This window comes from Gopherus flavomarginatus, chromosome 5 (genome assembly GCF_025201925.1).
Source record: "Gopherus flavomarginatus isolate rGopFla2 chromosome 5, rGopFla2.mat.asm, whole genome shotgun sequence".
Lineage (NCBI taxonomy): Eukaryota > Metazoa > Chordata > Testudines > Testudinidae > Gopherus > Gopherus flavomarginatus.
Genome location: NC_066621.1, coordinates 22,805,692 through 22,823,626, shown reverse-complemented (window position 1 = coordinate 22,823,626; position 17,935 = coordinate 22,805,692). Strand labels below are relative to the sequence as shown.

At 44.9% G+C, this 17,935-nt stretch overlaps 1 protein-coding gene across 5 annotated transcripts in view; it reads right to left on the bottom strand.

The window, feature by feature from the left end:
- The window catches only part of PPP1R12B (protein phosphatase 1 regulatory subunit 12B), a 602,395-nt gene that overhangs the window by 455,310 nt on the left and 129,150 nt on the right, over positions 1-17,935 (bottom strand). For all 5 annotated transcript variants that reach the window (XR_007774748.1, XR_007774749.1, XR_007774751.1 and 2 more), the window contains 5 exons: positions 7,852-7,868; positions 6,321-6,468; positions 4,653-4,757; positions 4,295-4,348; positions 2,068-2,118 (listed from right to left, as the gene is read on the bottom strand). Coding sequence is in view for 2 of the 5 variants with exons in the window: in XM_050956104.1 (XP_050812061.1) it covers positions 2,068-2,118; positions 4,295-4,348; positions 4,653-4,757; positions 6,321-6,468; positions 7,852-7,868 (375 nt within the window). In the remaining 3 variants the exon portion in view is untranslated. The remainder of the gene's footprint in view (positions 1-2,067; positions 2,119-4,294; positions 4,349-4,652; positions 4,758-6,320; positions 6,469-7,851; positions 7,869-17,935) is intronic.

Sequence of the window (17,935 nt, the reverse complement as noted above, 5' to 3'; positions counted from 1 at the left end):
TATACCCTCTTAATGAGTGGCTGGCAGCCAAGAAATGCTACAACACAGCAGGGTCTGACAGCATTCTTATGAACTTTCTGCAAGAGTAACAAGCCAAAATGTAATGGCAGCATAGAGGAGTTGCAGTCAGGGTGAATGTATCTTTGTTCTATTAACACAAGGTCACTTTGCTGCTTTCTTCGGGAGGAGCCCAGTAAAGTGAGGCTATAAATGGATAAAAGCAGCCGATGAAAAGAGTGTCAGTCCAGGGGCTCTGGTAGGCCAGTTCCAGTACTTGGTCAGCACCAAACGCAGTGAATCACACAGAACTGACAGGCCATTGATTGGCCTGTTCACTCTGCAGGTTGAGCTGCTCTGTGGTCCACATGCACACTTGCTGTGAGGAAGATTTACACCTCAGACTGCAGCAAACTAAGTGTTCATATAGACAAGCCCACTGTTAGTATGACTGCTGTAAAAATAGGAGAACATGGTTACCCTGAGAGTCACATTTTCATGGCTATAAGCAAGAACAATTTCTCTGTGGTGATGAAATGCTCACTATTTTGGTGCTTATATTTAAAATCACTGCATGCATGTGAACATCTAGCCCCCACTCTCTCCTCTCCCACCAGCTATAAGTGTGGATTTCAAACTTTTCTGCTAAGCAAACTACTGTTTGAAGGTCCGTAGACAAAAACTCCAGCTGAGCTTTGTTTACCCACAATTAATCATTACAATTGGGATTCTTCATTCTCCCTGCTCTGTTCAGGTTCTTACATAGTACTGGATGCCTGCCTCTCTATGTGAGCATGCAATTATATGTGACAGCATCGTAATGTGGCCTTTCTGGGACACTGACATCTCCGGACCATGCCCAGAACCTCACTTTGTAGGACCATCTTTGAGCCCTGCCTATAACCAGGGAGTTGAGATCCTCTAGTAATTTGAGTTTAAGACACAGGAATAGCCAACTGGAGCTTTACTCAAAGACTCATTATGCTCAGTAAAAATCTGAAGCTCCTTTAAGCAAATATGAAATTGGAACCATCTCCAGCAAGGCAGAAAATCGCTTTCATCACAGCAATAGGTTAGGGAGATTCAGCAGCTCTTAACCCTCACGAGGAGAATCCCTCTTTTTGTTTGAAGTGATGAAACTAAGTCCCACTTGGATTGCGTTCAAAGGGAAATGAATCAGGGGGAGAGAGAACAAAGAGGTGCATTCTATCAATGTCAGCATGAGTGTATTGCGTAAGATGATGTAACATTGCAAAACCAGCTTAAAGCCTTTGGTTCACTGGGCCAGCACAACAAGTTGTCTCCCCCCACCATCAGAATAAGCAGACTCCAGAGCGGTGCCAGCCTGATCAGTGCTCGCAGAGCTTTCAAGCGAGGGTGGCAGGCCTTCCATGCAGCTGATTGGTGGGAGAAGTGGCAAAGCAAAGGAGCTGTTTGAGTGGGGCAGTCGCTGCTCTGAGAGGGCACGTCCTACCCAGCATCCCTGTAGATTTCAATGGGGGTAAGAGAGAACACATATAGGGAAGTCTGACGACAATCTTTTGTTCCAAGATGACTTCCTGAGATTTCCTTCCAGCAGCGTGCTCGTGGAAAGGAGGGCGGAAGTACAATCATTTTAAGTGTGTGACTTCTCAAAGCCACCATCACCTCTCTGACAAACTCCTTTGCCTTTCCAGTTCACATGAAACGAAACTCTGAGGGCTTTACTTTAGCTTGCCCTACTACTCCAGGGCACGCAGGATCAACACAACAAACCTCATCCAGGAGATCATAGAGGGTTAGTTTCTGAAAGCTCTCTGGGAGAAATAGCTTTCACTGTTGTGGGATCAGACAGCACAGATCGAATGCGAGATGCAACTGACTGAGTGATCATACATAGCAATTCTAGCATCAGACCATGCTCTGAGAACATGGCCATTAATTCAAGTCAGGACTGCATAAAGGGACACACACAGAGGGTTACATTGGGCATCTCCTCCCACACAACGTACTCCACTCCTGCATGATAACCTCTACAGTCATTAATCCTAAACACAGAAGGGAAAATGGGGTGAGCAAATTATTTCATACCTTCATCTCCTCCTCCATTTCAGAAAGTCTCCGCTCGAGGGCTCGTTTCCCCTGTTTAGAAACATTCGAAACACTGATGATCATGTGGTGGATTTGGGGAAGAACTCAATACTTTTTCTTCAAAGAAAAAAATAGTAGCTTATATTTCTATAGTGACATTCATAGAAAACCACTGAGCTATCCCTCCTCCCCTGAAGTATCCCAAAGCACTTCAGAAAGGCAGGAATTACTTCATCTACCAATCAAGTGTAGCCATCACTGGGGGGAGTATGGCAGCTGAACTCGTGTGCAGTGTTACTAGGCACAGTTTTAAAGACAGGATGTAAGAAAGTTGGATGTGCTTGAAATTGCAGGGGGAGTTTCAGAAAGCAGAACTACCCCCTCACTTCCGTCAATGAACTGGAATTGAACTGGAGCCCAGTTATACCCCTTTTAGGAAACTGTATTATGGGTTCTAGTATCCACAATTGTTCGGGACTTCCTGCTGCAGCACTGGCTTGAGCCCCCTCGGAGGGGAAGAAAGCCATTGACTCAAACACTACCACCACCACCTGCAGCACCTACATGTCTGCTGAAGAGCCGTCAACGAAGTACTGACCAGGCTCAGCCTTGCTTAACTGGAGAGATCTGATGCAATTAAGACAGTATAGGCTGCAAGTCAAGGAGAAAGAATGTTCGCTGCAGTGCAAACTAAGGATGCTTGAATGTCAGGGCCAGTGCAAGGATGTTTCACGCCCTAAGCAAAACTTCCACCTCGCGCCCCCCCTCCCCACCTGAGGTGCCCCCTCTGCAGCAGATCCCCACCCCCCCGAGGCACCCCCGCCCCAGTTCACCACCACTCCGCCTCTACCCCGAGCACACCGTTGCTGATTCACTTCTCCCGCCTCCCAGGCTTGCGGAGCCAATCAGCTTAGGCACTGCAAGCCTGGGAGGCGGGAGAAGTGAAGCAGTGACGGCGTGCTCGGGACGAGGCGGAGCAGGGGTGAGCTGGGGCGGGGAGTTCCCCTGCATGCCGCCCCCCGTTACTTGCTGCAGGCGGCTCTCTCCGCGCTCCCCCTGCCCCAGCTCCCTCCACCTAAATGCTGGCAGTGACCGGGGTGGTCGAAGATCTGGCCGTCATGGTCGCTGCTGAAGAAAATGCCGCCCCCCAAATCATAGTGCCCTAGGCGACTGCCTAGGTCGCCTAATAGGTTGCACCGGCCCTGTTGAATGGGACTCTCTCTGAAAGCCATAACACTGCTCTGTGTTTGCACACAAGTAGCTCAGGTCTTTCACTTCAGGAATTGGATTTAAACCCCATCCTCACAACTAGCAGAAGGCTCCAAAATCTAATTAAACAAAAACAAAGTGAGAACTTGTATCACTTATAACTTCCTGTGTGTTCATAAAGGTCCCCTTCCACTCCCTAGCACTGTTGTCTTGCATGCTTGGGCTGGGTCTGCATGGGAGCGCAGTTTACCCAAAATAACATGGGATCCTAGAGCTGTAGCAGGCTCAGCAAGGATAGCGAAGTTTAACTAAATCTGGACCACCCCTGATAGAAAGCCATAGGTGGTGAAACTACTTTCTCAGAATAGAAGAGCACTCTGTTGTTTGTCTGCAGGATCAGGCTTTTGGGGAAGCATGGAGTGGTATATTTGAAATCTTGTGTCAGCAGCAGTGTTCTCAGTTTAGCTGGTGTCGGTTCTGCTCTGAGCAGGGGGTTGGACTAGATGACCTCCTGAGGTCCCTTCCAACCCTGATATTCTATGATTCTATTATTCAAATACAGTGTAAGCAATGGGATTAAGACATCACTTTAGCCAGGAATGGTAATTTAAAGTCTTTGATCTATTGCCGTGAATTGGACTGCTCAGATAGAGGAAGGGAGTGCTCAGAGGTTCATATTTCAAGGTACAAGATACTACCCACTTGACTGGAAAAGGTTGGGTTTTTTGTTGAGATGGTCCTTTGCATTAGTGAAGACTGGGCCAATAGCCCTTCAACACCACGAAAGGGAAACTGTGGTTCTGTAGCATCTTGTGATAAGGTAGAAAGTGAAGTTTAACTGTTTTACAGTGAGCAGAAAAGCTTGGGGAGCTAAAAATCAAAACTCATGTATTATCCCAAGCGCTATACTGTGGAGCAGAAACAAAATGTCCCCATGTTTTTTATTAACATTTTACTTCCAGAAACTAACATGCATATCAAAGCCATAAGAGTCAAAGAATGGGACACAAACACATACCCTTTTCTCCATTTCCAGCATACTCGATCGGTCAGAGGTTTTTTCCTGTTTCTGCTATTTAAATTAAAAATAGAAAGTTATTAAAAAAGAGTGGCATGCACAGGGACAGCACTAAGGGACTGCCAGAACCTCCATACCTAAGAAAGTTGTCTTTCCAAGGAGGCTAATGTAGTTAACGTGAACAATCATACTTTCCTCTTCAATAGCACCTTTCAGAGAATCCAAAGCAGTTTACAAGCAAGCACAATTTTCTTTTACGGAAACCATACCAGCACTTCCAAATCTTAGGTTCATCAGCCAACACTCCCTCCTCCCATTTTCCTCTCCCCACCAGTTCTGGAGACCCTTTCCTCCTTACCTGGGCTGCTTTTTCCAGTTTTGACTTGATATCAGCCAGCTCCAGCTGGGCTTCCTGCAGTTTTGATTTCAGCTTTTGGTTTTCGGAAAGCGCGTCCTCATAGAGCTGAAACAGGAAGCCAGGTATGTGAATTGCTCTGTGCCTATCGTATGAGCCTGCCTCACAGTCACAACTGCATGGAGACATGTTGCTCCACAGCTCTGAACATCAGTAGCAGGTTTTAGAGCCGTTTCTGCATTGCCACCACTTTTTAACACTGGCTCAGCTCTTCTGCACTGACTTCCCCACCTCCAAGTTCTAATAAATTGATTTTGTAAAAGAAAATAAGAAGATCCCTTGTGGCTTTTGTAGTTTTTTAAAGCCACAGGCAGTGGACAAAGAAAAGGGACAGAATGGCTTGCCTGTCTTAATAATTTAATGTAAGAACTCAGAGGTTCAATCAACTTCATTGAGTTGGCTGACCATACCTAAACCTATAATTTAGCTGAGAGTGTGTTGCTCTGCTCTTACATGGTTTCACTTCAAGGAGGAGAGAAAACTGTCAAGACATTCTACCAGGGAGAAAGATTACCAGCCTCACCAATTCCTGAGTCCATCACTATTTCCCACTTCTCAGAGAGGCAAGGCAAACGCCTTTAGGCAAAGTATGCTGGAACGTTACAGTCCTGCACATTGACTGGCTGTTAAGGAGACACTGATTTCTAATTCAGATGGAGTCCTCTCTCACCATACCACATTATTTAAAAAACTAAAATGAAGTACCTTTTAGGGTTTAACATCCCTGGGAATTAAGATCACCTTAATCTGTTCATCGTTCACACAGCTGTGACTTGCTATTACCATATTTTATTTCATTTATTTTACACACACACACACACACACACACACACACACACACACACATGTACGTTCCTCCCTGCTCTAAGATCAGGTTAAAGAATGATTTCACCCCTTAGCTTTAGTTATTGAAGGTTTAAGGCAAGAGTTAAATTAGGTTCTTCCAAATAGCTATATAAGATGGTAGCTTCACGCCCACAGACGGATGAACGTATAGTACATTCCCCTTAGCTCATAATACCAAACAACATATTCTGGTCTCTCCTGCCAACTAGCATTCCAGGTTTCATCCTGTTGCTAATTCAAAGCAGATGAAGAATGTCATGAAAACCAGTGGTTATAAACACCGAGCAAACATTACCCAGCAACAATGCATGATAAGGCTTTCCAAAATGCCACTCAGACTGTGTAGCTACTTTTCAGATGCTTTTATCTGTCATTTGAGAAATTCCCCTGAAAAGGAACTTTGTAAACTAGCTGCACGTTGTTAACAAACCAAATAACTCTGAGCTGGAGCACTTCTCCAGCCTGCTCGCCTCTTTCCTGTGTATTCAATCTGCTCTCACTCCCTGAACCTCCATGGTTCTTTATACCTTTGAAGGAGTGTGATTCCAACAGATAGTGAAGTCAAGAGAAACAAGCCCTGCGATGGCTGGGCTGATAAAATAACCCTTTGCTTGCAAGGTAACTTAGTGATTCCTGAAAACTCTCCCTTTTTGATCTTTCACAGCTCCTTCCAGCAGACCTCAGGTTTCTGCAAGAAAGCTACAGCTCAAATAGGCAGCTCTTAGCGTATACGGGATAGAAATATTACATATAAAAGAGCCCTACTTTTTTATAGTCCCTGTTAGTCTCCTCCTCTGTTCTACTGCTGAGGGAAGCCAGGCGGTTCTCTCTTCTGGTGTAAGCGCTGGAGCGGCTGGAGGCGCGATCGCTGTGCGAGTCGCTGGTGGTAGGGCTTGTACCTGCTGATTCCAGCCTAAAAACAAACAAGACCCAACCCTAGTAGAGTAGAGTACAGATCAGCCTGGGAACAGCTAAGATGCGGTCAGTGTGACCATGACTGGTCAGGACTCAAGACTCATCTCAACATCTACCAGAAGCAGCTCAGAACAGTCACTGATATAGCATCACTGCTATCATTCTGGAGTTCAGTGCAAAGCTTAAATGAAGTTCACATGAGAAACTCCTGGCCGATGTGGTCACCTCAGCTTGGAAACTCAGAAAACAGGGTACTAGCCCCATCCCCGCCAAAAAAGGATATACAAGTCAGCGGTTTCTGCCAACCTTTCCCACAAGGTATGATTCTGCCTTGCTGGTGGAGAGGTTCCCCACCCATTCAAACGGCAGTGAAAGGGATAATTTCTTTCCTCTTGCTGAGTCACTGCCTATGTGTCAAGCATCAGAGGGGTAGCCATGTTAGTCTGGATCTGCAAAAGCGGCAAAGAGTCCTGTGGCACCTTATAGACTAACAGACGTATTGGAGCATGAGCTTTCGTGGGTGAATACCCACTTCGTCAGATGCATATCGTCAGATGCACTGCCTGTAATTTATAATAATGGAGATATACCCATCTCCTAGAACTGGAAGGGACCCCGAAGAGTCATCGAGTCCAGCCCCCTGCCTTCACTAGCAGGACCAATTACTGATTTTGCCTCAGATCCCTAATAGCCCCCTCAAGGACTGAACTCACAACCCTTCGGTTTAGCAGGCCAATGCTCAAACCACTGAGCTATCCCTCTTTCTTTCTGGAAGAAGAATAGTTCCAAAACTTGCGTGAGGCAAGCACTATATCAAGGGAATCCTTTTTGGAATCAACCTAGTCCTGGACTCTGATCTAGGGGAAAATATTGGGACCGCTACAGGAGGGGTGGGGTGTTTTTTTTTTAATTTTTTTGTTGTTGTTGTTGTTGGGTTTTTTTTGTTTATTTTTCCCACACTCACCCGTCCAGGAGTTCGTCGGCAATTCAGCAGAGAGTCCTTCAGTTGCGGATGGTCTTCGGCGGTATTTCAGCAGCGGGTAATAAACCTTTCTGCCAAAGACGGAAGCACCTGCCGCTGAAATATCGCCGAAGGCCGTCCGCGACTGAAGGACTCTCCGCCAAATTGCTGTCGAACACACGAAACAAAATATCGGGAAAAATGGCATCCCGACCATATTCTGGTTGGGACACGGGACAAACTCCTCAAAAACATGACAGTCCTGATTTTATCGGGATGTCTGGTCACCCTACCCTGATCCCTGCTTCATCTCCAATAAGCGGGAAATGCTACTCATTTAGAGTGCTGTGAATGTAGGCGGCAACACAAATATACCATTTATATCTGTTCACTGGAAAATGTGTATGGTAAAGCTCTTACCTGGAAAGTCTTTCATGCTAAAGGAAGAGGGAGACAAAAGAAAATAGGATTAGCAAGTGAGACACCACTAACAGGTCACTCAAGAATTGCAGCTACAGCACTTAGGAGCTACTTTCCAACTCTGAAAGCAAGCCCCAAGAACACAGTTACAAGCTTTTTCCCAATCCAAACTGTATTATCTCACATAGCCAAACCACAATCTCTGATCTTTTCCCATAACCTCTCAACTGCTATGACTTCACTGCAGCATTTCAGGTTTCAACCTATCTGAAAAGGAATGAGAAGTACTGAAGACACTGGGCAAAATCCAAGTTTCCAAAATCATAACACTGTGGATGACTGTCAGGGAGGAACGTGGAGTCAGATAGGAGTGTGTGCGTCTGTCTGTAACAAAGACTGCAATGAGATTCCTTTACATGGAGGCAGTTCTAAGCCCATTGGCTGTATGCTAAACTTCCTCCATCTAGTTCACATTAGGCTGACACTAATTCTGTCTCTACCAAGATTAATGATGGCTTACCTTTTACATATCCTTAAAAGCAAACCTAAAATATCCATTAGTGACGACTGCTACAGTGTGTGCATTGCACCCAAAATCTCATTCATGGAAGGGACACTCGACATGAAAGTCATAATTCATTGGTTGTCAGATCTCCCTTAGATCTGCAACAAATGTACACGTGCTCCTCTCTAAATGAACGCATGCCTTCTAACACTGATGGAAGAAGTGTCCATTGAGTGAGATAGATGAGAACAGCACGGGAAAGTATGACACAAAGACAACCCTCTCTCCATCCCTCTGCATATTTGTGTTAGACTCTGAAAATCTGCAAATTGGCATGGTTTTCATGGCTGAACATCTCCCACCTAAAGCAAACTTCCAGCAGAAGGAATGCTCTATTCAGAAGTTACTCAAGAATGCTGAGTGGACCCAGCAGTACCTGAGCATAGTGAAACTTTGGGGGACCCTGACTGCAGAGCACTAGGCAAGATGATTTAGAATTTTTGGTGCGGAGTGTATTTCCCTGCGATTCAACCAGCCTCCAAATCACCCCTGCAGTTCCTATTCTTAACACTGCATCTGCTGCAACCCACTTGTGCTCTTAAACCAAAGACAATCTGAGCCAACCTATACATAAAATAAATCAGAGCATAGTTTGGCTTGGCACAACAATCTGCTACAGAGCTTAGCTGCGGTAAGCCACGCTTGCTAAAAAGAGTCTTCTGGGTTGGAATGTTCTCCATTACATACAAGTGCAGAAGTCAAACAGTAGTGGCATAGATGACACAGCATATACTATCACAAGTACGGTCCCCACGCGTCCTTCCATCATCTCTGTAACCCTTGTGTTTATTTTATAGACATTTATCCAAGTTTTAATTTATAGAATCCAATGCCAACTGGACCACAATTTTCCCTGTTTTGAACCTTGTGTTAGTTTTGTCACCTCTAAAATGGGTGTAAAATGCTACTATATCACAATATTAATACTTTACACCCACTGCACTAGTGCAAGTGACAGCACAAAGCAGTAGACAAGTGGGCCCTGTTTTAATCCCATGTCCCTCCCCTCAGTTAATTCTACTTTGTTGGACTTGAGCTAATCAAATACACTGACAAATTTAATGTCAAAAGCCTCACTTGAGTGGATACCTTGTTGCCCATTTTCAAGAGGTGAAATCTGAAGCCTTTAAGGGTGTCATGGGCTAAGACCCAGGATTTAGCCTGAAGTTGCCTCTCAAACTAGGGTTGCTAACCTTTCAGGATTGTCCTGGAGTCTCCATGAATTAAAGATGAATTTTTAATTAAAGATTATGTCATGAGATGAAATCTCCAGGAATACGTCCAACCAAAACTGGCAACCCTGTCTCAAACTGCTTGATAGTGAAAAGTCCACCTAGGCTTCAAAACTAGGCTTGCAATCCTGTTAGACCAGGAATGGACAACCTGAGCCTGAGAAGGAGCCAGAATTTACCAATGTACATTGCTAAAGAGCCACAGTAATACATCAGCAGCCCTCTCATCAATCAGCTGCCCCTCCCGCCAGCGCCTCCCGTCCACCGGCAGCCCCGACGATCAGCTCCCCCCGCCCACATCAGATGTTTCGCAGCATGCAGGAGGCTCCGGGGGAAAAGCGAGGGCACAGCAGGCTCAGGGGTGGCTGCAGGAAAGGATGGAGTGGAGGCAAGGCCCGTGGGAGAGCCAGGGCTTGAGCAGTGAGCTCCCCACGCACATTGGAAAATTGATGCCTGTAGCTCCAGCCCCGGAGTCGGTGCCTATACAAGGAGCTGCATGTGGCTCCAGAGCCATAGGTTGGCCACCCCTGTGTTAGAGTGTTCAGCATCTCTATCAACGTCTGAAGTCCAGGGGCTTCTCGATGTTCATGGAGAAATACACAGCAAATGGTTCTATATCCTCTCCTTGGCTATATTATTCTTATGAGCAGACAGGGTGAAAAAAACCCTGCTTACAGAAACTGAGCAAGAACAGAGCAACTGAGAGAAGCACCACATCACTGTCAACTTTCCAGCAGCATGAGGCCTGCATCCAGTTTAACTCAAGCGCAACCTTAAGGTGTATCTGAAGCTTGTGTGCACTGTCACATTTGCTTGTACTTAAATATTCTTCATAATTTAATCTCACATTTCTATAGCAACAGAGAAGGATTCAAAAGTGCTTTGCCAACAAAAACGCTGTTAAACAGTACACAGGGACCACTTGATTACACGGCCACCTCAGGAGTGAAACCTGGCAAGTGTTTAGCTGTACAAAGCAGCTCTACATAACAGTTCAAGGCTGAGGGAGTGAACAGTGAAACCGCATTTGATAAGTGAACAGAAATTGCTTTGTTGGTTGAGTTCACCAGCAATGGAAAAAAGCTGCCATCAATTAGCTCTGTCTCCTTTCTAGTTACAGGTGCCGGATCCCTTGTGTTACACTCAGACCATACTTTGGGCACCCTTGTTTAGGGCCAACTGCTAACTCTTGAAGTAGCTCTGCCATAAAAGTTTGAGAAGATTTTCAAGAGACAAATTACAATTAGGCACCTAACTGCTATTTATACTTTTGAAATTCTTACCCTTAGCATGTTTGCTGTTAGGGAAATAAGCAGAAAAGCTAACCACTATCTCCATGTAGGCAGTTTGTGGCCCCATCACCATAGTTAGGGCCCTACCAATTTCATGCTCGAGAAAAACGTGACACGGGCTGTGAAATAAGCCCTTCCTCGTGAAATCCGATGTCCCCTTGTTCCTAGAAGTGCCCCTGTAAAGGGGGCTCCTAGCTCAGGCTGGGGACAGAGAGAACTTGTCCATCCCCTGCACAGCTGCTTGGGGAGTGGGGTGGGGGGACACTAGACCTACCTCTGGGTGCTTCCCCTGCTGCAGGATGCTCTAGGACTGGGCAGCAGCCCCAGAGGTTCCAGCAGCTAGAAGAGGCCTGTGGAGTTGGATCCAATCTTCCCTGCGCTGCTGGGAGCACTCCAGCAAAGGGGGCTCCTAGCTGCTAGTCGGAGAAGGGCTGGGGCAGGACAGGACTTTCTCTTTCCCTGCAGGGCTGCTCTTGGGTATCTCTCTGTCTGCAGATAGCTCTGCACCCCCTCCTCCCCACTCCGTCCAGCTCTGAAGGCAGCACAGAGGTGAGGATGACAATCCCATGACCCACCTACACAGGTTTGCGACCCTCACAATCTCCTTTTGGTTCAGGACCCCCACAATTACAACATTGTGAAATTTCAGATTTAAACATCTGCAAATGTGAAATTTACCAATTTTCAAATCTTATGGCCGTGAAACTGCCCATAATGGACCATGAATTTGATAGGGCTCTAACCATACCATTTGGGTACCTCACCAACATTACTTTGTTCTGATGGCCAGCAAGATAAGGAAAGTTTGTTCTTCCCCATTGTATAGGTGGTGAACTGAGGCACAGAGGGATGAGAGGACATTTTCAAACAAACCTCAGTGATTCAGGAGATGGTCCCATTTTCAAACGTGTCAGAGCACTTGGGTACCCATATCCCTCTGATCTTCTGAGAAACTTTGGCTCCTAAACTGCTTGATTGGCAGAACTAGGAATTGAACACAGCTCTGACCTTCCGTTCACTGCCTTAACCACAAGGCTATGCTTTGGCATTTGTCTTATTTTTCTAAGAGCCTTTGGTTGGGGCAGCTGTAATTAAGAGGCCTTGCAGGGAGTTAAGTTAAGGAGGAAAACCTCCACATTTTACTAGCATCTCAAACTCAAGCCTCTGCTTATCTTGAGTAGCTTTCCCGCTTCTGTACTGCCTGACACAAGAAAGCCTCCTTGCTCTTTTGTAAGACGCTCTAGTAAAACTTGCTTCTTAAAACAAAGTATCTCACTTCAGCACAAAAGTCAGACAGCTACCCAATGTCTTCTGGCTCCGTCTTCTCCACTCAGCAGGGCAGAGGAATTAGGGGGTGATTAACAATGCTCTTGTTGAAAATGATTCAAGTGTTTTACAGACCAATATGCTAATCCCTTTCAGTGACAGCTTTCCTCACAGGTCATGGAAATAATCCACTTAATTTGAAGCTTTGCAGCTACTACATCAGGACTGTTTATGTTCCGTAACAGCATTGAGAAAGTCCTCAAATAACAGTATCAGTTCATCTGCAAATTTGACACCATCAGCTCAGGATTGAACAAAGACTGTGAATGGCTTGCCAACTACAGAACCAGTTTCTCTTCTCTTGGTTTTCACACCTCAACTGCTAGAACAGGGCCTCATCCTCCCTGATTGAACTGACCTCGTTATCTCTAGCTTGCTTGCTAGCATATATATACCTGCCCCTGGATATTTCCACCACATGCATCTGAGGAAGTGGGTATTCACCCACGAAAGCTCATGCTCCAAAACGTTTGTTAGTCTATAAGGTGCCACAGGATTCTTTGCTGCTTTCTCAAATAACAGGTCTCTCTTCCTGGAGGGCAGCGTAGGGGAAGAGGGGGAAACCATTTTGAATTGGGGAGGGGAGAAATCACCTGGTCACCTCATGAAAAGCAAAATGTGGTCACCTTGTTCACAAACCAGGGAAGTCTCTCAGGCAATGGGGAGAGAGACTGAATGAGATGGGGGTGGGAGGAAGGGAGATGAGATTAAAAGCTACTGACAGAAAGAGGGAGAAAAGAAACAAGAGCATTGTGTCATCCCGGCTCTACTCCCTTCCATGACAGCATCAGGCAACATCCTTTCAGGCAGGGCTCTTCTTACTTCATTAGGGCCAAAATTACTGCTGGGAAGGACACTGCAGGGCAGCCCAATAGGCATTTAGGAACTTACGAGACAGGAACAGCCCCTTCGGTGGTTATTTTAAAAACATCTTTATACCACAACTTAAAAAGCCATGGCTGCCTGACGCTTTTCTCAATGGGTGGGTCTGGGTGCACACTTAATCTGTAGGGCTAGGTCTTGTTAAATTAATCCAATTTATTATAAGAAGTTCATAATTTACAAGATTTGGATTTCACATTTGTACCCCAGACTGCAGCTTTGCAGAAAGTTTAGCATCTTTCCCAAGGTCATCATCTTCTTGTGTCCTTCCACTCACAATCATAGTTTTTTTCCCATTCCAGGCACATGATGTGTCCCGGTCTGTGGCTCTGGAGAGGTTCTCCATGGTGTATGGCTCCTCTGGGAGCTAGCTGACCAGCAGATGGTCCATGGCCTATGTTTCACCACAGTCCCATGTCTGGGTCATTGGTAGCCCCATCTGTGCAGTGACTTTTGAATGGCCATCTTTTAAATGGAGGTGCTTTAAATGTCATCTCCGGGTCAATCAATCCTTCCCTGCACCTGTCGGAAGGCGTTCGGCAACACTGATGTGCCTTTTAACACCCTCAGTGAGTATTTCTAGCTGCGTGTGCCCCATTGCCAGTCACATGGCCATCGGTGATTTTCTAAGAGATTTCATTGGAGCTAGAAAGTGAGGGTTATTTCAGGCAGCTAACTGCCACATAGCAGATGTCTGGTACCTTCGACTTGATGTAATCATTCTATTTTGCTTGTGACTGATCTGCTGATATCCGGCGGAACAATTCTGGCAAGCGCATAGAGACTGTTCACGTCTGATGGCTTTAGAGATCCTGTGATGTAATGACAGCTGATTCAGAACAGGGTCCAGCTTCTTTGCATGAGCCAATCTTTCCCACATGGAACATGCGTATTTGACCGTTGAATAGCAAAGTGCAAGTGGGGCGGTTCTTAATGTTGCTGGGTTAGCTTCCCATTTTGAATTTGCAAGTATGTTATTCGCAAGGTCTTGAAAGCCTTGGATGCTTTCCCTCAGCCTATTTATAGTCCAGCAGACTGATCCAGTTCAAGTAACATTTTGAGAGAAAGGTCATTAAGTTCCAGGTTTGGACAAACCTGGAGGAACCTGCACTATAACCCTAATGTAATTAAAAGTTGAAAAACATTTTCCCTCATAAAACCATACTTACAATTGACCACAGGCTTTTGGGTGTGTACAGGAGGGACGGAATCACTTTTGAGACTGACATTGTCAATGGTTGGTCTTTGTTCAAAGACCAATTTTGTGTGTGTGAAAGTTTCAGAAGAAAAGTTTCACATAATTTTAAGATAGTGGAAGAAAATAAATTTTCCCTCATTGTGAAAAAAAAGGTCAAACATAAATTTTGGAATGGGCTCCACCAAAGGAGCTGAACTGTGAAAATCTGTCTGAACATAATCCTTATGGAGGCAGCTTTGAAGCTAACAAAGCGACGAGTATTTTAAACCTGATGATTGAGAACTTAAAGTAGCTACTGTAAGTTTTCAGTTGTGCACTTCAGGAGACATACACCAGGGACGACTTGGGAAAGCGTAAACGTCGGGGCAAATTAAGAGGCAAAAGCTAGGCCAGTGTCATTTGTTCAAAGGCAGACATCCAGATGTACTAGTCAGCACCCCAAAACGGAGGCATCTTCTTAAAAGAGCTTAACTCCCAATATACCCAGTTCTTTTGAAAATCTCGCCCAATTATGGGCAGTGAGCTTGTCTGAAATTCTGGCCAAAACTGCACTGGGACAACCGTCTTACTGACCAACGCTTCTCCCACTATCAGTTTTCCCTTTGAAAAAGTTGTAGGAAAAATGCAAAAATATTTACAGCAACATTATTTTTAAAGTCAAAATGCAAGCATTACAGGTCCTGGAGCATTAACTCAGCCTCACTGAACATATGATACATGAGCAGTGGAGTGTGGTGTGTGCTTCAGAGACCTAGTCCCTGCCCCAAAGGGTTGAAAATCTAAATTCACACATGACAAGTAAGGGCTGAAGACTTCAACCTCCTAAAGAAGAAAGGGGTGAGGAGCAGGAAGAGAAGAGGAGGAGGAGGAGTAGAAGGACAAAAAGGTTACCACAGTACAATGAGAGAGTTACTCAGTAAGACATGTACATACAAGTGTGGTATTTTCCATTCCTGTTTTTTGTTAAATGGATACCTTACATTATGCTATGTTAAAAGTATTCCCAGGAGTGCAATGCAGCTATAACTATCAGAACCTTAACTGTCCTTTTTCTTGGCCATTAACACTGCATTTTCAGACACTATATTGTCCGTTTTGTCCACTTCATTCCATTTTTCTCAGGCCTCGCTGAAGTTTAACTAGGAACAACTGTAGCCTTACAACTTCAAGCTGTGAGATCATACATCTCACAAGCCAAAGAGGGCCCAGTTGGGGCACTATTCAGATAGGAGACCAATGAAAACCAAGGAGCGGTGCTACTGATACAGATAGCGATATGCTTCTCGAGTTGGTATTAAACCAATGTGCCGGCATTTCTTCAGAAAGCACTGAGCCCTAGAAGGTGCAGTCTTTTAAAGATGTGAAACCAGAGCACGGTGAAAAGGAGAGCATATTGGGACACACTCAAGTTTCTGGTAAGCCCTAGTGCAGTCTTTTAAAGATGTGAAACCACTATGGTCACATACAAAGGAACTACTCAAAGCATCAAACCCTGGGGTCAGGTAGCAGCAGCAGCACCACGTTCAAGCACAGTGCAGAGGATGCATTATATTGTTCTTCAGCAACCTGTCTAGCCAATCCAGAAAGGGTACTAATGAGGACCAGTGGGAATCTCATCCAGATGAGATAGATTGGTTGGCAGAACGTAGGGCCTCTGAGGTGGGCTGGTGCTAAGGAACCAAGGAGACAAATAGAGCAGTATTAGTTATCCTAATATTGCTCTGAACTTTCCCACATGAAGCTATTTCACTCCAACCCTCCCTGCCCCAGGATATTTCATTGGACTTACTCTGTTCCCTTTTCTCATTAAAAAGCAGAGCTAGGTATTGGCAGTTTATTAGTTTGGATAGCAATGAGATTGAAAAGAGCCCGGGACACCATATGGTTTTGATTTTAGAAATGTGTTTGGATTATGGAGCACTGGAGACTTCCTTTAAAAAACTCAAAAGCTTTTACAGCTATTAGAAGGTCAGTAAAGCATAATTAAAACCAACCTCCTTATAGAAGGCTTAAGATAAAATGCAATCCTAAAAGGCAGTGCCAGAAGGGGCTCAACCTTTTCTCTTGCCAAAACAGAAATTGGCCTAATTGCCTTCAATTGCATTCTTCTGTGGCCAAGATCTGACCCTGTGAGGATTTTTTTTTTGGGGGGGGGGGGGGAGAATCTAATATTTACATATCTTCTAAAGACAATACATGGGCCAGGACCATTTTATGCTGTATCATCTCTAACTCATTGAGCTTGGGAAAATCTGGGCTATTCTGGGATATTTTACACGGGACTTGTTTTACTGTATTTTGTCATAGTGGCCGATAAATATCCATGATAAAATGACTATCCGTTAATGAGATCCTGCAGCACAGCTCAAGCCATATCCAGTTTGTCACCTTTCCCAATGAAAAGGCCATGTTTTATGCACTGCCTGTAGTTTAATCTTCTGTTGCCAAGTAGCCGCCCAGTAAGCCTCATGAGTTTGGGTTTTAAAACAACTTGAAGCTCAAAGACTTTAAGGTCTCAAGGGACCATCATGATCATCTGGTCCGACCTCCTGCACATTGCAGGCCACAGAGCCTCACCCACTACTCCTGTAATAGACCCCTCATCTCTGGCTGAGTTACTCAAATCATGGTTTAAAAGCTTCAAGTTACAGAGAATCTACCACTTACATTAACAAAATCCAAAAGTCACCTGCTTTCAGGGGCATTTCCCTCTTCCCCGCATGTGCATAACACCCAAAGAATTAGGAGGCATTGTTTGTCAAGAAGACATCACACACACCCCCTTTTCACCTTGTCTATGCCTGCTTCCCACTCCCAAGATTTTATACAGTTGCTACCACTGGTGCAGCTCCTCTGGTATGGTAGTGGTAAAAAATGACAGCTACCACTGGTGCCTTGTTCAGACTAGAGCTCTCTCTCACCATTACTACCATAAGAGGAGCTGCAGTAACAGTAGCTTTGAGGAAAAGACCTAGGACATTACTGTATTGTAGGTTCTCACGTCCGATCTGTATATGTATGAATAGGGACAAGTATATGATTCAGTCTAATGCCTCTTACCCCACGGATTTATTTAGAAGTACATACGTTACTTAAGAACTGAAGAGTGCGGTCTTAGAATGGGAGCAGTATAACAAGGGCATTCATTCTTAAAGGACTGTCCTACTGGCGTAGAGTACTTGATAACGCTTCTTGAAGTTATGGTATCTCTGGAAAAACAAGCCTACTGACATGACAGCTACATACTTCTGGAGCTTCCCGTTAGCTAGGGCTGAAAAAGAACACAGCTTGCCTTCTAATTTTAGGTATGTGTGAGTGCAAGTGTTACAAGTCCTGTGCATGTGATTAATAACCCTGTAAAACCAAACCACCCCCAAGCCCCAATAAACCTGATGCAAAGTATTTTTTCCCAAACTATAAATCAGCGGGCTTAGCTTAATAAAAACTGCTCTTATTGGAGCACATTAGATGATCATCCAAGAACGAACAGCAGCTTCAGAGACTAGCTGAACAGCTTAGACAATTAAATGTGCTATCCTCGTTGTAAATCAGAAACGAATACATACTACTATAATTCTGAGTGACAACT